This window comes from Stegostoma tigrinum, chromosome 14 (assembly GCF_030684315.1).
Source record: "Stegostoma tigrinum isolate sSteTig4 chromosome 14, sSteTig4.hap1, whole genome shotgun sequence".
Taxonomy (NCBI): Eukaryota; Metazoa; Chordata; class Chondrichthyes; order Orectolobiformes; family Stegostomatidae; genus Stegostoma; species Stegostoma tigrinum.
The window spans coordinates 27,432,253-27,455,446 of NC_081367.1; the positions used below are offsets into that span (position 1 = coordinate 27,432,253).

Consider the following 23,194-nt stretch of genomic DNA (forward strand, 5'->3'; position numbering starts at 1 on the left):
TGCTGTGTTCATTCACCTCTACACCTTGTTATCTGATTCTCCAGCATTGGCAGTTTCTACTATCTCTGCTATACCACGGTCCTTTTTTTTGTTGTTAATGCTGGTTCTTGCTTCCTCACCCTTCCACTTTTGCTTTGTTCTTCTACCTTTCATTTCTACCTTCATTTCCCTCACTCGTTCTCCAGCCACTCTAGTTAAAGCCTCCCTACAGTACTAGGGGTCGAATAGTGAATTCATCTAATCAGCAATAAATTTCTCTCTGTGATGTCAACTAGTAACAATGTATTATTGAAGTTTTCTTTCCTAATCTGTTTGGCAATGGCACTGAATTGGGTGTTGAGCCCCGTAAGTGGAAGACCCGTGTGCGCAAAAACCATATTCAGCTGAATGATGGTATCTTTCAATTAGAAACAAATTTATGTTGAAATTAAATTTTGACCAAACTTGAAAAAGTTAACTTGTGTAGGTTACTTGTCCTAATGTATTCATATTTATGTTTCATTATTTTCTATTATCTTACAGATGAAAGAGGAGGAGCTCATGGAGTTGAGTAAAGCAGTAAATGAGAGTAGATCAAAGATGGATGTAGCTCAGTCAGAACTAGATATCTACCTAAGTCACCACAAATCTGCTTTGGACCAACTCAACCAGGCTAAAGAAGCCCTGGCTACTAATATTAATACACTTAAAGAAAGAAAGGCAACAATTAAAGACGTGGAAACCAAAATACCACAGTGTGAGCAAGAACTGCAAAAGGTGAGAAGTAGGCTTGTTTGCATTTTGGTTGTATGTATTAGCAGATTAAATATCTTCTATTGAGTTATTCATGGTATGGATTAAAATTTGCGTAGATGCAGTATTCTGAAGCAGTGTCATACTGGATTCGACTTTTAATTCTGTTTCTCACTGAGAGATACCAGCATGATCCTCGGTGACCCACATCAGGGGGGAATGTTGGCTGCTGAGAAACCTTAACTCAGACTTGAAGAGATGGAGTTTATTCTGTGAAAACTAGGAGGCATCAGCAAGGACGAAAGGTACCTGGACACTGTTTCAAGAGACAGTCGCACCCCTTTGATAAATTTGTTTACATTAAATTTGTCCCTGGTTGGGTCGGACAAGTGTGACTATGAGAATGACAGTTATGGGGATTGAGAACTTTACATTTGTGGGAGCCACATTTAGCGTTCTTCCTGATGTGGAAGAAGGCATGGAATGCAGGGAGGATAAATAACTGACCAAAGGATGTGGCGTGGGTGGCCTGGAAGGGCCAGTTGTCGTAGTCAACATGGGTACCAGGAACACAGGCAAGAATAAGAAAAAGGTTTGGTTGAGAGATTACAAGAGGTTCGGGCTGAAGTAAACTAAATCAAAGATAACAATCTCAGGATTATTGATTGAAGCATGTGCAAATTGGAACAGGGTAAATAAGATCAGCGAAGTAAATGCCTGGCTCAAAAAATTGGTGTTGGCGACATGGGTTTTGACTCTTGAGAAAGAGAGAGCTATTCATTAAAGCAGACTTTTCCATGCTGGGACCCTTGTCCTAGTGAATTATATAATTAGGGTTATAGTAAAGGCTTTGAACCAATTCGGTGTGCTTAAAGGTGGCTTAAATTGAAGGGAAATTTAAAGATTCAAGAAAAGGATTTTTTATTTCCTCTAGATTATAAGCTTCGTAAAGTCAGGAATGAGAGTCAAGCCAAATGACTATATAGTTCAGGAAATATGGCAATGTGGGATTTCATTGCGGAATGGAAGTGTTTTTTTTAAACTTTAGTAAAATAGGTTTTTGGAAATCAACCTGTTCAGAGATATTATTACACACATCTTGAGCAGGTGGGACTTGAATTTGGGTGTCTCGGTCCAGGATCAGAGACACTATCCTCTGTCCACAAGAAGGCCCCTGATCAGTTGCTTTTTCCTTGCTTTGTCTTTGACTCATGATTTGTAAGATATCTTAATATGCTAATTGAAGCCCAGGTTCAGGGGCCGAGCACAAGAGTAACATCACAGATAAACTGTAAGTTCATTTAATTGGTGAGAGCTGCTAATTTAACTTAACTATCTATTATAGGTTACTTACAGGGGAAATTTTTACAGGCTACAAATAAAAGACCAGGAAGAAATTTTTAAAAATTAAAGTAAGAACTCAGTCGGTAAAATAGAAATGCCAGGCCAGGTGACATGTTGTAACTGCGCGATGTGGAAGTTGGTGGACTCCATTGTGATTCACATTGCCACATCTGTAGTAAGTGTTGATTTGATTTAGAAACTCTTTCAGAGTTGATGAGCTAGAGTCTCAACTTCGAACACAGTGATCTATCAGGGACAAGAGAGTTACCTGGATGCTGTATTTCAGGGGACAGTATCACCCCTTAGATTAACTGCTTCAAATTCAATTGGTGGTCGTGGACAGGAAGGTCTGATGAAAAGCGAGGCAGATAGATGAATCTTGGAGATATAGCTGAAGGAGCCTCAGCCATTGAGCTTGCCTAACTGATCTGAGATTCTTGCTGCTTGTGTGGATGAATATGGTGGGCTGTATGGAGGATGAACAAAATGACCATATCATAGTGGTACAGGGAGCCATTTGGGAAGAGGGATAAAAGAGAAATGTATTTGTAATTGAGGATAGTATAATCAGGGAAATAGAAAATGTTGATATTATGTTCACCTTTGCCTAAAGTTTGCTGTGCCTGTGAGTTAAATGAGGATCTGGCACAAAAGCATTGAGACCTGGGCAGCTCAGCCACAATCTTTTTCAATGGGGCAAGCATGAGGGGCCAAATGGCTGCCTCCTATTTCTTGCATTCTTGTGCTGTCTCCACAGATGCTTCTAGTCCTACTGAATTTCTTTAGCACACCCTGTTTTCATTCATTGCACAATCCAGTGCTGAAAACACCCCAACTTGTGAATATAGGAATGATTGCAGTTGTAAATTTAGAGGGCACAAAATAGGGAAACTGGTTACTTTGTTTCATTATTCTTGTTGGAAGAACAGATTTCCAGCCCCAATCACAATGCATTCCCACCCCTGTGGATCATTGCAATATAGTTCTCAAATGGCAAACAAAGTCTTCCAATTTAGACTGAAAACACTATTTTGCTTTAATTTTGTGGTCCCAGATGGTTGGAAGGTAATGCTTTTAGCACTTGCGTGTTTTGATGGATGAAACCTAAGTTGTGCATACTCCATCTGCAGATATTCTATTTGTATTTTCTTCAGCATCAATCCAAGTATTTGTGGCGTTCCAGTGTCTTAAAATCTGTAAGGACAAACATAAGATTAAGTGGAATCCTCCTTCTTTGTATGTTTTTAAGGATGCTTTTGTATAGTGTTAGCTTATGAAGAATTTCGTTCCTAACTCTGAGTCATACCATACATGAATGACCCTCTGTATAAAATACTTGTACCTCCTGTCTTTTTTTAAATCTTACACCCCTCTCCTTAAAAATATACCCCCAATCTTGAAATCCCGTATCTTAGGGAAAAGACAACCACCATTAACTCTATGTACACCCCCTATTATTTTGTAAACTTCCATCAGGTTGCCTCTCAACTTCCTGTGCTTGAGTGAAAAAAAAGTCCACGCCTATCCAGCGTCTCGTTATAATTTAAGCATTCCACACTTGGCAACATCCTGATAAAATCTCTTCTTTACCCTCTCCAGCTTAATTACTATCCTTTCTATAACTGGGCGAACAGAACTGGACACAGTATCCCAGAAGAGGTCTCACCAATGCCCTGTACAACCTGAACATGACTTCCCAACTCTTGTGTTCCAAGAATTGAGCAACGAGGAAAAGAGCATGCCAAATGCCTTTTTAACCACCCCGTCTATATGTAAAACTTCAAAGAATTAATGTACTTGCACGCCTAGGTCCCTGTGTTCTATGTGCGACTTCTTATAGATTCAATGAGGTACACTTGTACAGCGCTGAAACACACCCTTCGGTCCAACTTGTCTGTGCCAACCAGAGATCCAAAATTAATCTAGTCCTATTTGCCAGCATTTGACCCACATCCCTTCTAAACCTTTCCTACTCATGTACCCATCCGGACGCCTTTTAATGTTGTAATTGTACCTGCCCCCACCACTTCCTCTGGCAGCTCATTATTGGCACACATCACTCTGTGTGGACAAAGTTCCCCCTTGGGTCCCTTTTAAATCTTACCCCTCTCACCTTAAACCTATGCCCTCTAGTTTTGGACTCCCCTATCTTAGGGAAAGGACCTTGACTATGAACCCTATTCATGTCCCTCATGATTTTATAAATTTCTATAAAATCACCCTTCAATCTCCAACACTCCAGAGAAAATTGTCCCAGCCTTTTCTGCATCCTTTCAAGTTGAACAACATCTTGAAAGCAGTCTTCCAAAAGTAGCGTGACCAATGTCCTGTATAGCTGTAACCTGACATCCTAACTCCTATACTCAGTGCACTGACTAATAAAAACAAGCATACCAACCACCACCTTCACCATGCTGTCTACCTGTAACTCCACTTTCAAGGATCTCTGAACCTGCATCCCAAGGTCTCCTTGTTTGACAACACTTCCCTGGGTTGCTACCATGAAGCGTGTAAGTCCTGCCCTGATTTGCGTTGCGTTAAACAGTTTTATTATTGCAGTATGTGAACTGAAAAGTTCCAAAGTACTTGACGCAAAAAGAAGAGTTTTCTTTCAGAGTAATAGCTATATAACTGCTGTATAATCTTGGAGGATAGTACCTTTCTGAATTGAAAATAAGCAAGTGCTTTCTGTCCTTTCTAGGATGAAAAGGAACTTGAAAAAGTAATCCAGTCTGAAGCTCAAATCAGAAATAATGTTTACGAACTACGACAAAAGGTTGAAGAAGCAAAGAGTTCCCTTACAGTAAATCGCAGCCGGGGTAGAGTTTTGGAGGCAGTCATGCAACAGAAGAATACGGATAAAATTCCTGGAATCTATGGAAGACTAGTAAGGAGATTTTGTTTCCAATATCTGCAAAAGGACCCAATCTTGTTCTTTGGGCGATTGACTTGTATGATGTTAATGTGAAATGTTTGTATTGTTTTAGGGTGATTTGGGTGCTATTGAGGAAAAGTATGATGTTGCCATTTCCTCCAGTTGTGGTGCCCTGGATAACATTGTTGTGGACACAATTGATACTGCTCAAGAATGTGTTAAATTTCTGAAGAAACAAAATATTGGAGTAGCAACTTTTATTTGCTTAGATAAGGTATGCTGAATTGTGTAAATTGTAGTCCGAAATGTATTTTGATTATTTTAACAATTATTTGAACTTTGCCATTGTTGCAGTCAGGTGACTACTTTTTTAAATGCTCTTAAGATGAAAGTTTGGGAGAGAAACATGGGCAGGATCCAAACTCCAGAAAAAGTTCCCCGTCTCTTTGATATGGTCAAAATAAAGGATGAGGCTATCCGTCCTGCATTTTACTTTGCACTTCGTGACACACTTGTTGCTAAGGATCTAGAACAGGCAACACGTGTCGCATTCCAGAAGGACAAGCGCTGGAGAGTGGTGACCATTGAGGGACAGATAATAGAGCAATCAGGTATGGAAAGTGTTTGAAAATGTATGATTTACTCTAATCCATTTGAAGGACCTGTTGTCTGATGAATTTGGTCTACATTTTGACATCTATATCTTAAACTTAATTACAGTTGTTTCTTTTGCGGTCTGTTAATTTAAGCAAGAAACTGGTAATCATGGCACTTTTACCTGGAAAAATGTACATCTTTCCAGAAGTCAAAAAGTTCTTTGACATAGTTGTAACTGATTTCCTTTCAAAACCTTAGTGCTGTTGGTTGCCGTCTGCATTTCAAGTAATAGACAGACACGTTTAAAAAGACAATTACAGGCATTTGCTATTGGTGAATTAAGTTTCCATGTGGCAATCAAAAATTTACAAACTCAGACAATTTGCATATTTCCACACTGCATTGGCTGCTAATTTATTTATGTAGTTCAGAGTTTGTGACCTGTTAGAGAAAAGAATAAATTTGTATTATGTGCTACACTTCTCATTATAAAACAATTTTGATCTCCCACAGTTGGATTATTGCTACGATAATTTTGTACACCATTTTGGCAAAGGAAATACTAACATATATGGGCTGGATTGATATGGAAAGGAAGAGCTTGAATTTATCCATTTTTCAGAGGACGCAAATGTATTCCTAGCCCAGGAAACAACTGCATAAATGCTCAGCTAAATCAAGCAAATTTAGGAAAACAAATGGTAGCCTAGTTTTAGAGAATAACGTATGTTGCTAAAGGAATTTCACAGATAAAGGGGTTGGAAGTTCATGGTGTATGACTTGTCTGCATAATGACCTATTTTATGGAGGTCAGTGTAAGTCGTAGGCCAGAAACAAACAAGCAGCCAAGAGGCACTGAGTTAACAAGATGTAGAGCTGGATGGACACAGCAGGTCAAGCAGCATTAGAGGAGCAGGAAGGCTGACGTTTTGGGCCTTGACCCAAGAAGGGTCTAGGCCTGAAATGTCAGCCTTCCTGCTCCTATAATGCCTCTTGGCCTGCTGTGTTCATCCAGCTCTACACCTTGTTATCTCAGATTCTCCAGCTTCTGCAGTTCCTACTATCTCTGAGCCAAGAGGTCCTGCTGTCTCTCCAGGTTTCACAGCAACAGTTTTTTAAACACTAAACTAAACTGTCCTTTTGGAGATGACCTTCATTCTGGGCAGTCAGGTTTTCCTCCAGATGGCGTGTACTAAAGCGAGCGTTGGACCAATCAGCATTTACTAGCTAGTGTCTGTTTTGTGTGGTCACTTGAATGCTGGAGAAATAGTATGCAATTTTTTTTTCAAGCCATCATTACATTGTGGTGTGACCATTTCATTCAATTTGTTTCAACACCCAAATTTGATTCTGGGCAAATTTTGATTTTTTTTTGGTTTTCCTACTATGTTTTGATCTGATAACAGAAGCGGGCGAGTTATCCATTTGCTATCCAGATCTTTCCGTCTAAATCCTACCCGTTGTGCATCTCTTCTTTTCGACCCAGAATTGACTAAGATTGTTTTCAGGAATGTGTTGTCTGTTTAAGGATCATTCAGCAACGATCTTTCCAACCATGAAAAACAGATTCATGAAAATAAAATTTACTTCCCTGTCCTTTGAGAGAGAGAGAGAGAGAGAGAGAGACAATGAATGCATCTTTGAACACTTTGGAATCTAATGATCGTAGCATAGATCAAAATGGTTATTTGAGGCAGATGGCTAAAAAGTTGCTGGAATATATCTCTGCTGAGAATTATGAAATATCTCCTTAAACAAGTGTAGCTGTTTCTCTACTGCTGTTTTAACTTATCTTCCCAGTTCAATAAAGCAAACTCTTGCATCTGTACCCATATATTTGACTTTTATTTACGTAACTAGTTTCGGACCCAAACTTTTGATCCACAAACCAAACATGATTAATATCATCATGTTCTGATCGCGTGTACCTAGAGGATCCCCTATGCAACCACTAAACCCGTTTGCTTGTACATTACCAGTTCTAAGATTGCATATTCTCTTGGTTTCAGAAACTATCCTGAGTACGTTCAATTAACTCATTCTTCACAATGATGCTAACTGTATTAAAATATGGTTGCATGCTAGATTTATGTATACGTTCATATTTTTCTCCAAGGCTTGCTTCTATCATGTACTTGGTTATGTCTCTTCCTGTCCAATTTTCCCTCTAATGACTGATTAGAGCAATTTTATTAAACTAGAGAAGCAATTAAAAAAGAAAGTTAGTAAAATGATGTAGTCTGACATGAAAAACAGGTAGAGCTTGTTATTTTGAAAATTGTTGTATATAATTTCAGCGTTGATCTGTTTTTTTTTAAATAACTCCATCTTGCTTTAGGTACCATGACTGGTGGTGGAGGAAGAGTTATGAAGGGTAGGATGGGATCTTCATTAGTTGCTGAAATTACTCCAGAAGAGGTAAGTTAATACCCAAAGATTCTTCAGTGCAGACCAGAATTGCCCAATGAGGCAAAGAGCTCAAGCATTCCTTGCAACGGTCAACAACTGCCCCATGAGTACATTGTCATTTATCAAATTTAATCTTTTTTTTCCTAAAAGAGGCTTTCATTGTGAAAACCAACATTTTATTATTTTTCTTTGAACCGCAGTGCATCCAAACTAGAACGGTAAAATTTAACAACTACAATCTTTATACCTCTTGTTCAAAAATCTAATTTTATTGAACACAGGCTAATGAATTAATAATTCAGTGTAATAGCCACCTCTTTACCTTGTCAGTAAACGCATTGTGCTAGTTCAGTGTGCGCTTTGGTTGTTCTATGAAGACCTAATTATCATTTAAAAGCCATTTAGGAAAACCTCTGAATACTTCTTAAAACCAGTTAAAGGTATTTATTGATACTGTTATGCCTTCATGTCGTAGATAGTACATTACAGTAATTCTACAACTGAGATATTTGTCTTTCAAGAAAAGTGACAGAGCACCTGCAATCTCTGTTTAATATATACCTTGTACTTGTAATTCTCCGTTTATCAATTCTGTTGTAAATTTTACTATTAATGCTCAACTTTGCATTTTCTGCTCCAGTAAGCTTATCTATTCAGTCCTATTTTCCTCTTATAGTTACAAAAGTTCTTTAAATTGCTGGTAACATTGAATATTGAATTCTGCCCTCAAATAATCTATTCATATGGAGAATCTCACACCGATTTAGCCAAACCAGAAAATAAAAATCGATAGATTCTCGACAAAATGAATGTTAGAATTATGTGCTTGTCATTGCCAGAAAAAAATTGCCATTCATTTTATTAGAAACCATGTAATGATTGAGACTCGATCTTTGAACTCCTGATGCAGCTGCAAACCCTTATGTGCAAAAAGTAAAATTGCATAATACACACTTGCAGTTATTGCGCACGCGCTCTCACTTCGAGCCAAGCAACCCTTTTTATATATTTTTAATCAATCTGTTTTGACATGTTATGACAAGCCTCCATTAAAGTTGGGATTTAAACCTGGGGGTCCTGACTTTACGGGTAGTGATGTTACCATTGTGCTACAAGATCCCATGGGAATTGTTTTAATAGCTTAATCAAAAGCAAAAACAAAATGGTCACAATACTTTTCCAGAGCAGTTGGTACTTGAATTCAAATCTTTTGGACCTAAAATAGAGACACTACCACAAAATGTACTGTACTTTGTTTCCCAGTTGGTCTCCCATCCAAGCCCAAAACAGGCCTGATACTGCTTAGCTTCTGAGATAAAATGAGATCAGGCCATTTCAGACTAGTGTGACTGTAGCACTCCTTTATAGTTATGTTAATCAGTTTGCCTGGACATGCTGTGTCCTGAGATGCTGCTTGGCCTGCTGTGTTCATCCAGCTTCACATTTTATTATGCTGTGTGTTTAAGCCAGTTGAGACAGCAGCCTCCTGGATACTACCACTGTCCCACAAGACTCTCTGCAATCGTTTTATATACTGGGAATACCAATTTGGGCAATTTATTGCCAGTCTTCAGCTACAGTCTCAATACCTGTATTCCTAGTCAAGTGGAATGCTACAACATTGGAATGACCCATCAAGTCAAGATGTAATGTCCGAAGTCTTTACAGCCAATCAGCCAAGTTCCTAGAATCGCTACAGTGTAGAAACAGGCCATTTGACCCAACAACTGCACACCAACCCTCCGAAGAGCATCCCACCCAGAACCAACCCCCTGCCCTTTCCCTGTGACCCTACATTTTCCATGGTTAATGTAGCTAACATACATGTCCCTGACACAGCAATTTAGCAAGGCTAATCCACCTAACCTGCACATCTTTGGACTGTGGGAGGAAATCACACTGTAGAGATTCTATAGATTTGGTGCAGATCCTCTTAAAAGAAACAAAGTTGAAGTTAAATCACTTAGGTCAAATTCCTAACATTATTGATTTTGCATCAGCTATTAATCTTTGCAAGCAGGATTACTGTAGGTCTGTGGAAGAGAGTAACTGATGTCCATCAAAGAAACATTTTGCTGCTATCTTTATATTTGGACTGCTTAAATTTAAGTTTTTGATTTTAAAAATAATGAATAGATGGACAAGATGGAGAATAAATTGCAGAAGGATTTAGCAGTGGCTCAAAAATACCAAGATCAGAAAAGTCATTTGGAAGAAAAGGTAGTTAAGGAGCGGCAGAGCATCCGTGAGATGAAAAATACGTGGGAAAAGTACACAGCAAGCATTCAGGTATATAATTAATTGGTATTTGGTAGCACACTTATGAACTGTGGTTCCTTTTGAAATAAATCAAGTTTAATATCTATCCAATGGGAAATAATAGTCTTAAACGTTGGGGTAGAATCTTGTGATTTGGCTCTCGTGTCTGCTCTTCTCAATTTAGGCTTTGATCTAATTTTGACAATTTAGAATTTAAGTTTTTAGACTTTAGACACAACATAATTGTGCAGTATTTCATGTTTTAAATACAGTTTCCACAATTTCTACAAATTCACAATCCATTGCACAATATTACCAAGATCTTTGCGTAAGATTGGTTTCAATGCTAACTTGCATTTGTTGAATATCTAAGTTGGAAAAATGTTCCAAAGCATTTGATGTATTCAAAAGCTGATAAGAATTCCAGTGCGACTAAGGCACATTCATGGTTGTGCCTTGACATATGAAGTAACCAACTAGATGACAAAGATGTTTGTGTAGAATGGTGTGATTAACAGTGTCAAAAGTTATAGACAGCTGAAAAAGAATCAGAAGCGATTGTGACAATAACTGTTGCAGTAAAGGTCATTTGAGAGTTTAACAGCTGTTTTAGTACTTTGATAAAGTGGAAACTTGATAGATTTGTAGTAGTTTTTCTGAAAATAACGTGTTTAAGGCCTTAAGAGAGGAACCTATTAGAAATACATCAGTTCTTAGCTAGAATGTTTGTTGTTTCTAGGGGTGATAATTGCAAATTTGAAAGAATGCGGGTGATGCCTTAGAAGGCAGAATGGTTGACTGTATCAGCTAACATGGAAGCCAGGAGGTGAAGTTGGGCGCTTGGTAGTTTAGTGGGAATAGAATTGGAATGAATAGTCTGTGGGGCTCAGAGAAGGTGAGATGTATGGCAAACTAGTTGACGTTACATTCAGGGCTACATTTGGGGAGTTAAACAAGTTGACGGTTATCAGGCAGAGCCAATATGGTTTTGTGAAAGATAATTTATGTTTATTTCTAGAGCAAGTTAGTTAAAGAGGAACTAGTGGATGTATTGTAGTTAGGTTTCCAAAAGGCATTTGACGAGGTGCATGGATTGAAAATTGGCTGGCTAACAGATGATAGAAATGTAGCTTTTGACACTGTTAATCACACCATTCGACACAAACATCTTTCCACTGTCATCTTTTTCAGGCTGGCAAGATGTTACAAGTGATGTGCCACAGGGATTGGCTCTGGGCCCTCACCTCAGCAATTTATATAAATTATTTGGATGAAGGAATTGAAGGTAGTAGCTAAGTTTTGCTAATGACATGAAAGGTAAGGAAGAAGAGTTGTGAAGAGGACACAAGGAGACTATAGAAGGATATAAATAGGTTAAATGAATTGGCAAAGATCTGGCAAATTAATACAATATGGGAAAGTGTGAAATTGTTCCTTTTTGCAAAAAGTTTGTTACCTGAATGGTGAGAAGTTACAGAGCCCCAAGAAAGAGAGGTCTGGGTGTCAGGCGAGTGCATGAATGGCAGGTGGTTAGTATGCAGGTACAAGTAATTGAGAAAGCTAACAGTGTTATGTATTTTTTTTTGGAGGAGATTTTGAGTAAAAATTTAGAGAGGTTATGCTTTAATTACACAGGACATTAGTAGGACTGCATCTGTACACAATACAGTACTAGTGACTATTTGGGGGAGGATACTAATATGTTGGAAGCAATTCGAAGAAGTTTTACTAGTCTCGTATCTGGAATCAGTGGGTTGCCTTGCTTTTAAAAAAAAGTCTCAACAGGCCGGGCCTGTATCCTCTGAAGTTTAGAAGAGCCAGAGGTAGCTTTACTGAAACACACAAGATCTTGAGGGGACTTGATCACGTGAATGTCAAAAGGATGTTTCCTCTTGAGGGAAAGTCTAGAACTGGGGCTCTCTTTTATTTTACAATAAGAGTATCTCCCATTTAAGACACAGATGAGGAAACATATTTTCTGAGGGCTGAGAGTCTTTGGAATTCATGTCCTGCAAAGGCACTGGATGCCATCTGGACATCCCACAACCACTACCAATTAATTCAATAATGCTCATTTGTTACCAAGTCTATTCGATAAAATTGATAGAACATAAGCCGGTGCATTGTAAACAAACATTTTCAGCGTGGTGTGTGAACGGAATAAGTTGCCAGAGGAAGCGGTGGGAGTTGGGTACGTGAATAGGAAGGGTTTAGAGGGCTATAAACCAAATGCTGGCAGGTGGGACCAGATCAGTTTGAGACGAGTTGGCATGGATGAATTGGGCCAGAGGGTCTGTTCCTGTGCTTATAACTCTGACTGTACACTGCACAGATGTGAGATCATAAAGCACTATAGAGGTGAACTGAACTGCCTTCTTAAGAGTCAACAGTTCTGATCCTAAGTAAACTATTGGTAAACGAAGGGAGTTATATTGACTTCCACCTTCTAATAACTGACATTTGAAGAATTTTGCAAATAGTTTTGTTATGTTTGATGCCCCTGTTTAATTTAGGGTCTGACTGAGCAGCAAGTTCATTTGGCAATTCAAGTAAAGGACTTTGAAGTAAATGTGGCAACAGCAGCTCCTGATCAGAACAAACAGAAAGAGCTGCAGAAAACACTGGAAGCTTTTAAAAAAGGTTCGTTTCCATTATATCCATTTCTTTGTATGTCTAAATATTATTTAATCTTGTTTAGGGTTTTTATAACTAGAAAAAACACTGGAAAGAAGTGAATGGTGATCAACAATTCATAACTAACATCATTTAGGTACAATATCAATATAGAAATTTGGAGCAGAAGCAACAAATTAGGTCTGTCAAGCCCATACCACTTTTCAATATGTTTGTTGCAAATTTCACATTTACTGTCTAATCACAATAAATTATCAACAGGGGGATCAATCTACTGCTGCTTTGAAAACATTGAGTTACCTCACTTTGATTACCTTCTGAGGCAGAGTTTCACAGTCTGGAGAGAGAATTTCTGCTCATATTGGCCTTAAAAGAACAACCCCTAATTTTAAAATAATGTCTTAGTTCCAGATTGACACTCAAAAGGAAATATCCTTTCTACATCCACCTTGTCAAGGTAATTCTACAGTTTATCGACTTCAAATAACACCTCACCTTTTTCAGCTGCAGTAACATTTGCAGTATTAACGATGCCAGTGTTTAGTGACATCAAGAAAGACGTAAAAGCACTGGATATTGCAACAATTGAGTTCCTGACAAAGTTCAACGATAGTACTGAAGACTTGTGTTCCAGAATGTGCTGTGTGATTAGCCAAACTGGTACAGCTACAGCACTAGCATCCAACAGTAAATTGACCAATTATGTCCCGTACACAAAAAGCACAAATACAGCCTGGTGAATTACTGCTGCACCAGTCTATTCTTGATTTATAGATAAAGTCTTGGAAGAGATCATCAACACTGTCATCAAGCAGCACTTCCTAAGCTTGCCAATGCTCAGTTTGAGTTTTGCCATAGCCACTTGTCTCCTGACCTGATTACAATCTTGGTTCAAACATAAACAAAAGAGCTGAAATCTAAAGGTGAAGTGAGAGTGACCATCCTTGTTGTTAAGGCTGCATTTGACCACACGTAGCATCAAAGGCCCATAGCAAGACTACAGTCAATGCGAATCGGGATTGGAAATTCTCAGCTTCTTGGGATCATACCTAGCATGACAGAAGATGGTTGTGTTTGTGGACATCGGTCATGTGTGTCATAGAAGAGCGGCTAGTATGTTTGTGGAGGTGGGTCGTGTGTGAGTATAAGGGAGACTGTCTGACTATGAATCAGACTGAGAATAACCTTTCCCTTACCACCACCTCCACCTTCTCCCACTAATCCCCTTCCTCCAACTCTTAGTCCCCCACCCCAACTGTCTTACAAACTTTGTCTCTGTTCCCTGACAGCAAAGATAACCTGGCTATTGAACTAACCCTTGTCTGCCAAATATATGGAAATTAACTGGAACAGAGCACATGAATGCCCCTTGTTTAATTATTGACACTGATGATAACTCTGTGATATTATCAAAAGCTGTCATGTATCTGAAATAAAATCCTAAATTGATTTGTTGTCTCATAGGTTTAATTAAATCAAGGCATTCTACATTAGCATTCATGAAATAAATTATTTGAAATGGAATAGTTGAGAGTAATTTTTATAAGAAATTCAAAATTTAATTTAATGCCCTAGTTTGTTCTTTTTAAAAGTAATTAATGTAATTAAATAACATTTCTGTTCTTAATCTTGTTTGCAATGTTTTGGCAAATGGAAACTAACACTTTGTTTTCCCAGACTATGAAAAAGCTGCATCAAGGGCTGGTAAAGTCGAGACAGAGGTTAAACGATTGCACACCCTTATCATTGACATCAACAGTAAAAAGCTGAAAACCCAACAGGATAAACTCGACCAACTTAACAAACAAATTGATGATTGCACCTCATCCATTACAAAGGCCCAAGTTGCTATTAAAACGGCAGAAAGGTAAGTTTTATTTACTGTTTTCCTGTACATTTATTGGCAGTGTTTACATTTGCACTGTTTTACTGAGGAATGGATTCGATGATTTATATTCTTATTGGCTTATTGTTGATGTATTCAAGCAACATACAACAAACATTATTTTCTAGGAACTTTAAGAAGGCAGAAGAAGCTGTGAATCGAGCTAAAGGAGAAATTGAAGAGAACAAAAGGGAGGTTGAAGATCTAACAAAAGAATTGAAGCAAGTGGAGGAAAAGGGTGCTGTTGTGCTGAAGGAATGCAGTGAAGCTCAGGTACAACACAACAGTTGCAGCTCTTTTAATGAGCTACTCCACATCACACCTTCCTAAAACTAGTAATTTAATTCCTCCAAGATAACAAAGTGTGAAGCTGGATGAACACAGCAGGCCAAGCAGCATCTCAGGAGCACAAAAGCTTTAAGCTTTTAATTTATCAGAGGTATTAGCCTTTGCAGTGTCTTCAATGTGGAATCATGTCCCAAGATGTCAGACTAAAGTTAACATTAGATATGACAAGATACTTTTGTTGCCAAAAGTTAGATCAACAAAGTTCTTTTAGGAGACCCTTGAAGGAAACAAAGGAGATGTCATAGTTCAGGGTCATAAATTCCAGAACATAAGGACTATACAGGCTGCCAATGGAGGAGCAACGGAAGAGTGATTTAACTTTTTTTTTTCTTTTGCTATATATTAATGACTTAGATGAAAGGATACAGTTATATATCCTAAATTTACAGACATTATTTAAATTTGAAGTTGACTGAGAATGGGAAGCTATGATCATTTCTAATCAAGGCATTTAAAATAAGCTGATTGGATAGTTACATATAAGCTGCTTCCTCTTTGAAGAATTCAAAACGAGGGAAGCATTAAAATTAGGGTTACATCAATTAATAGAATCTGGAGGCACTTTTTAGAAAATTATGTTCTGCGAAAGGCAGACAATGCTGAGTCAGTTAAATATTTCAGGGTCAAAATTGATGTGTCTTTTTCTTAGTAATACAACTCGAAGGAGCATAAATGGACTATGTAAATTATTCTGCGCAATTGTTCTTGATTTATTCCAATAAAAGGAGGTTAGGGTGAGGCTACAGTTGGCATAATAACAGCTGTTCAGGTCAGAATTTACAGCTTTTGGGGTTTAGTTTGCTTTCGATGTGTATTTTATACTTGCAGTGTGTTATTCCCTCATCTAACATCTTTGTGTCTTGAACCTGACCCATCTAAGAGAGCACTCTGCAGCAAGCACCTGGCCCAGGCCTAACATCATATTTACCATAGCTAACCCACCTAGCCAGCTCATCCCTGGACACGATGGAACAATTTGCCATTGTCAGCCCACCAAACCTGTACATCTTTGGACTGTGGGAGGAAACCAGAGCAACAGGCAGAAACAACAACCATGCAAACTCCACACAGTCACCCGAGTTTGGAGTCAAACTTAGATCTCTGGTGCTAACCATTGAACATCTTGCTGTCCACAGGATGGATCAGCTGTAATTCTTTTTTAAGTTCAAGAGCCAAAGCAGATGCAGAGTACTTGTTTAATATTTCTACCACACTGTTTGTAACTTTGTGTTTTAGCATAATCCACTGGCCTGTACAGCTTTCTGACTCTTCAAATATAGCTGGTAAAGCTTTCTTCATTATTTTCAAAATTATCTACAGTCCTTTTCTTTTTCTATTATCTTTTCAGCTGATCTGATGGCTTATTCCATTTCCTTTACCGGCTCTTTAAACTTAACTCCGTTCAATTAAGAAAAAACATGTCTTTACTTAATAGAAACATTTTGGATTTGAATCGTATTTGCTGACTGTATAAGTTAGTCATAATAAGATGCACTACCCAGTCAATCATAGAGAGAAAAGGCCCTTTAGTTTTTGAGTTTGTTGCATTGTTTTGGTCGTCATGGTTCTGAAGCAAATCCTTCTGTTTGAGAATATGATTTTGTTTTTTCTATTACCCTTGGGTATTTGGAGAAATATATTGAAAGACAAAGAAATAGGAGTGGAATCTATGTATTTAGGATAGTTAGAAAGGAATATGTATTTGCTATAAAGGTCAACATCAAAATTATCCCATATTAATCTACACAAAGATTAAACATGTAAGAAATCGTTTTGCATGTGTTATATTAACTTTTGTAAAAATGAAACCATTTCATTGGTTTGTTTTACCATTTTTATGTGCAGATGTGATATCCTTCCCTATAAAGTTGCAAAGTTTGAGTCTTCTGATACTCAATAGGTTTATTTGTTATGAAAATTAACTTCTGTTAATGTCAAGTGACATATGCTAAATTTTGTGATTGATTTTTCCAGCAAAACAATACAAAAAGACGGAACAATGTGAAATATACAGATAATTAGATTAATGACATTAATTATTAGGGTTCAAAATTTAACTATCATTGGAACTTATTCATTGTGCAGGGGAGAAATTACATTGGAGTTGGGGAAGATGGCATACTGATAACATCACTAAAGTAGTAATCCAGAACTGGAGGCTAATAGTCTGTGACATGAATTGGAATTGAATAAAAATTTGAAATAAAAATAGTTAATCTAATTGCTACCATGCACAGGCACAGCACATTAGGAGAAAATATAAGAAAGGGGTGCTAAATGCAGGACTGATTGTGGTGTCTTAAATGCATGCAGTACACTAAACAAAGCAAATGAACTTGTAGTGCAGATTCAGATTGGCAGGTATCATTTTAGGCATCAGAGACATGGCTGTGAAGAAGAATCATGGCTGGCAATTCTATTTCCAATCATCGACTTCCTGTTGAAAGAACAGGCAAATTAATTGTGGGGTGAGGTTGCCATGTTAGTAATAAATGAAATTGAACAGATAGCAAAAAGTGATATAGGGTTGGAAGGCATAGAATCTGTCGGTAGTGTTGAGGAACTGCAAAGGTAAAACTCCTTATGGGAGTTATGTGCAAATCTCCTTGCAGTGTCAGGGTTTAGGGAAGAAAGTAAGTCAGGAGATAGAAAAGCTGTGTAAGAAAGGCATTATCAGAATAATCATGGGGGACTTCAGTGTGCAGGAGGATTGGGAAAATCTCAAAAGAAATTTATGGAATGACTGTCAGATCTTTATTTTTGGAGCAGGTTGTGGTAGAGCCAACTAGGGAATGAGCAGTTCTGGATTTAATGCAGTGAGGCAAATTTGATTAGGGAGCTAATGGTGAATGCGGTTTGAGAGGGAGAAGTAAAAATCGGATGTACCGGCATTACATTTAAAGGCAGCTACATAGATGTGAGTGAGCGGCTGGCCATATTAGATTGGAAGGGATATCCTAGCAGGGAAGATGGAGCAGCAATGGTAGGAGTTTCTGGGGATAATTTGAAATGCACAGCAGAGAACAATCCTAAGGTAGAAGAAACATACAACGGAAGGATGAGGAAACTGACCAAGGAGGCCAGATACAGCATAAAACCAAAGAAAAAACATAATGTGGTGAAGATTAGTGGGAAGCATTTGAAAACTGACAACTAAAAATATGATGAAATGTGAGGGTAAACTAGCTAGTAACATAAAAGAAGATTGTAAGTTTCTTTTTTGAAAGATGGCTAGAAGTTAAGAGAAGCAAGAGTGGACATCGGACCACTGGAGAAGTAGTGATGGGGAACAAAGAAATTGCTGAGGATGTGAATAGGCATTTCGTATCAGTTTTCATGGTGGAAGACACCAGTTGCATAGCAAATGTCCGAGAGATGGAGGCACGGGTGAGTGTAGAAGCCATCACTAAGGAGAAGGTGCTGGAGAAGTTGAAAGGTCAAAAGGTGGATAAATCCCCTGGACCAGATGAACTACATGCCAGGATTCTGAAGGAGGTAGCTGAGAAAATTGTAAGAGATGTAGGTGATCTTTCAGAATAACTTGTGTCTGAGAGGGTCCCAGAATACCGGACAATGGCTCATGTAACACCCTGATTCAAGAATGGAAAGAGGCAGAAGTGGAAAATTATAGGTTAGTTAGCCTGATTTTGGTCATTGATAAGATTTTAGAGTACATGTTTAAGAATGAGATGGAGTAGTTGGAAGTGCATGGTAAAATAGGGCAGAGTCATTGCAGCTTCAAGGGGAGGTCATGCCTGACAAATCTGTTAGAATCCTTTTGAGGATGTAACAAGCAGGTTGACCAAGGTGAACCGATGGACATGATCAGCGTGGATTTCCAGAAGGCATTTGACAAGGTGCTGCATAAGACTTTGCTAAATTAAGTAAGAGCCTTTTGAGATAGGGGCAAGGTACTGGTATGGACAGAGGATTGGCTTACTGGCAGAAGGCAGAGAATGGGCGGACTGAAGTCTTTTCAAAATGGCAGTTGGTGACTAATGGAGTTCCGCAGTGTCACTGTTGGGAGCATAAGCATTGACGTTATATATTAATGGATTTAACAAAGGAGCTGAGGGTATTTTTGCTAAGTTTGCAGATGATACAAAGGTAGATTCAGGAACTGGTAATGTTGAAGAGGCAAGGAGGCTGCCAAATGATTTGCATCAGCTAGGAGACTTGGCAAAGATGGAATACAACTTGGGAAAATGTGAGATTATGCACTTGGGTAGGAAGAATAGATGCAGATTATTTTCTAAATGGGGAAAGTCTTAAGAAATCTGAACCAGAAAGGGACTTGGCAGTCTGAATTCACGATTTTCTTAAGGTTAACATGCAAGATAATTTGCCTTCCTAACTGTCAATTGCAGTGTTAACATCTTGTTTCAAGAGGGCTAGAAGGTGATCCTGGAATGGGAGGCTTGTCATATAATGAGCAATTGAGGACTCTGGACCTGTACTCAATAGACTTTTTAGAAGGATGAGGGAATCCCATTGAAACTTGCAAAATATTGAGATGCCTGGATAGACTAGAAGTTGGGAAGATGTTTCCATTAGTAGGAGACACTAGCAGTCAAGGCGCGGCCTCCAGGTGAAGGGATGATTCTTTAGAACAGATGAGGAAGAATTTGATCTGTGGAGTTCATTGCCACAGTGCGTGTGATGGTCAAGTAAGTAAGTATTTAACACAGAGGTTCTTGATTAGAACAATTGAAGGGTGAAGGTGGGACAATGGGGTTGAGAAACATCAGCCATAATTGAATGGCAGAGCATACTCTATGGAATGAACATACAATGAACAAGTTTATTTAAATTGCATTTTGTTGCATTTTAATTTGATAATTTTTGAATTCTGCAGGTAAGAAAGCTGTCTGAGTCTTTAGGCGTTTGTTCAGTGCATGTGCTTTTCATTATAAATAATAAATATTAGGTTTCCAATTATTTCAGTGCAGGATTTAATTCAACACAAGATAAATTGAAGTAATTGGCTAAAAGGTAAATGAGTGTGATTCTGTTAATACTGATGTGTTAACTGCTGTGATTTCTAAGGGTTCATTTTGTCTCATTTAATGTTACCGTTTGTTATTTTGCATAGGAATCCTTAGTAACTGTGACTGAAGAACATAACCGTTTACTTCAAACGCTAAAAGAAATTCAGGAAGAACAACAGGCACTTCAGAAGGAAACGCTCAATATACGACTAAAATTGGAACAGATAGATGGGCACATTGCAGAACACCAATCGAAAATCAAATTCTGGCAGAGAGAGGTAAGGGTGAACAGAGAGAAATGTTTTCAGCGTAGTTAAACTCCCTCATAGCTAAGATTATTTGGTGCATAAATGTGTATACTAACTCTGAAGACACCAGATGTCATTTGTTGTCTGTGGTAACTTTGTTTTCAGCTAGGACTACTGGCAGGATGTTACAGATGCCCTCTTCATCTTGGATTAGGAAGTTTAGGAAAGTTGCTACAATTTCCATTCTTAATTTGAGTTTAATCATTCTTTAATGATGGGTGAGGAACATCCATTCAGGGTTTAGTTATAAAGTAGTCTTTGGGGAAAAGTCTGTCAATACTTAATGCCAAGGTGCACACATGGAAAATGTCCAAATTGTGAGATTCCAAATTACGTTTACTGAGATGCTACAAGGAAAGCAAATTGTACTGTAGCCTTCCCTCATAAGGATAGTGAAATTCTTTTGCCTGTTTAATTTTTTTTGAGACATTGCAGAAGCATTGTACCTATGAGTGAGGGGAGAATATCTGTCTTCAAACAAAACTTTCTAGCAGACACTCAGGTCTGTTTATTAGAAATTATGTCATACCAAGTGCATCCTATGGAGGATATATATTTTCTCGTCTGTTTATTTTAAATTGACTCGTAAAAATCAGTGGAAAAGAAAACATGAGTTATTTTGATTTTGCTGCCAGTGTAGTTTTATTTCCATTAAATTCTATTTATTTGTATTTTAATACTTTTCTGTAATTCAATATCAGGTATCAAAACTCTCTTTACATCCTATTGATAAACCAGCAGCTGAACTTCCAAAATTGAGTGAGGAAGATCTTCAAGAAATCAAAAATCCAGATGTAATAAATAATCAGATTGCACTACTAGAGGCTAAATGTCTAGAAATGAAGCCAAACTTGGGTTCTATTGAAGAATATAAGAAGAAAGTAAGTTTGAGTTTTGGCTGCATGGCAGTGATTTTTTTTATAATTTGGTTAGATTTGAATTATTCTTGTATGAGACGTCTAAATTGCCGTGCACATTCTGATCACTGTCTGCAGGAAGAGCTATATCTACGCCGTGTGGCAGAGCTGGATGAAATTACTAACGAAAGGGATAAGTTTAGACGTGCCTTTGAAGATCTGAGGAAGCAACGTCTTAATGAATTTATGGCTGGCTTTAATATGATCACGAATAAACTGAAGGAGAATTACCAAATGCTTACACTGGGTGGAGATGCTGAGTTGGAGTTGGTGGACAGTCTAGATCCGTTCTCTGAAGGAATTATGTTCAGGTAGGAGAAACATACATTCTGCAGAAGAAATATCTTTTCTTATCTACCAACCTTCCTCCTGTTGCCAGCCACCTTTCCCTGGCTAAAACAAATTGCCCACTGGACTTTCATATTTTTTTTAATTAAAAGCACAATAATGATCAACAGAGAACTTTATCCATATTTTGTTGTTCTTCAGTGAACTACCTGAACTGTTAACTGCTGATTATATCATTAGTAAGCATGTCCGCTCACTGATCTTTCTGTACTGATAAGCAGGAGAGCGCTGCTTACTATCTGACTGCAAAAGTGGATAATTTTCTTCAGTTTAGAACAAGCCATTAATTAACATTTAAAATGCCAATAATGTATGGAAAATAATTTTACAAGTTGTGGTATTTGTCACATCGCTTTTGACGAAAATGGTCCTTTAAATAAAATCATGGGATAATGCACCAATTAATCTGGCACCCTGGTGAGCATTTATTTTCTGGGTGGAAGAATGTTGCACCCATGAGATGCAGTCGTTGGTGGATTTTTTTATTTAGCAAAATCGTACATACACACCACTTGAGCAATATTAGCAATATCAAATCATGTTCTTTATTGGAACCAAACATACCACTATAAATGAATGTATTTGGTAAAGCTCAATTGGTTTGGATTTCACATGATTAATAATGAAAGTTATCTTTCTAGTGTACGTCCGCCGAAGAAAAGTTGGAAAAAAATTTTCAATATTTCTGGTGGAGAGAAGACTCTTAGTTCTCTGGCTCTGGTTTTTGCACTTCACCATTATAAGCCTACTCCTTTATATTTTATGGATGAGATTGATGCGGCACTGGATTTCAGAAATGTTTCAATTGTTGCTCATTATATCTATGTAAGTATATGATGGAAGTGGGTATCAAAATGCGTTTCATAAGAATAGTAGAAAAACTGCAAACATTATTCATTAGCAGTAAGAGCTAACAGTCAAAAAGTACAATTTAAGTTAGAACAGAAGAAATAGGGACAGCAGGAGGTCCTTTGTGATGAGCCTTGTTCGCCATTCAGTAAGAATTACATCAACCCCATAATATGGTAAATTGGACAAATTTTGTATTTCACACTCTGACTCTCTGAACTTATATTGATTGTGTCTGTAATATAAAAGTAATCCTCACTTAGTTGTCGTTTCATGCCTGAAATTTGCAAATTTATTTATTCATGGATTCCCAAAGTAATGTAAAAGTTGGAGTTGTGTTGTGTGGGGCATTATTCCAAAAACAAAACTGAAGCTTATATCCCGTATGTTGAAGTATGTACTTATTTTAAATGAAACAACTTTTAAAATAGGCTTACATCTTTTATTTTTAGCTTGCTTCTCACAGTACCTTTCTTGCATTTTCACTAACAAAGCTCAAATGGTGCAGCCCACTTGCACTTTCAGGGCATTCTTTCTTCGCCAATACTGTCTTGCGTCCTGTACATTTAATATATTCAGAAAAGAAACTGTAGATTTTTTAAGATATTGAATGCAACAGGGGTGTAGAGAGAAAGTGGAAACATAGTTTTGAGAGAGAATCAACCAGAATAGTGGAGCAGGCTTTGACGTCTGAATACCCC

General features: G+C 37.9%; 1 protein-coding gene across 5 annotated transcripts in view; it reads left to right on the forward strand.

The window, feature by feature from the left end:
• smc4 (structural maintenance of chromosomes 4) overlaps positions 1-23,194 on the forward strand; it is a 60,208-nt gene that overhangs the window by 34,632 nt on the left and 2,382 nt on the right. For 4 of the 5 annotated variants that reach the window (XM_048541911.2, XM_048541914.2, XM_048541912.2 and 1 more), the window contains 13 exons: positions 523-756; positions 4,778-4,963; positions 5,064-5,225; positions 5,337-5,562; positions 7,887-7,966; positions 10,094-10,246; positions 12,730-12,856; positions 14,528-14,717; positions 14,864-15,008; positions 20,176-20,349; positions 21,081-21,260; positions 21,375-21,607; positions 22,286-22,469. In XM_048541911.2, coding sequence (XP_048397868.1) covers positions 523-756; positions 4,778-4,963; positions 5,064-5,225; positions 5,337-5,562; positions 7,887-7,966; positions 10,094-10,246; positions 12,730-12,856; positions 14,528-14,717; positions 14,864-15,008; positions 20,176-20,349; positions 21,081-21,260; positions 21,375-21,607; positions 22,286-22,469 — 2,274 coding nt within the window. The remainder of the gene's footprint in view (positions 1-522; positions 757-4,777; positions 4,964-5,063; positions 5,226-5,336; positions 5,563-7,886; positions 7,967-10,093; positions 10,247-12,729; positions 12,857-14,527; positions 14,718-14,863; positions 15,009-20,175; positions 20,350-21,080; positions 21,261-21,374; positions 21,608-22,285; positions 22,470-23,194) is intronic. The other variant, XM_048541913.2, reaches the window with a different exon arrangement.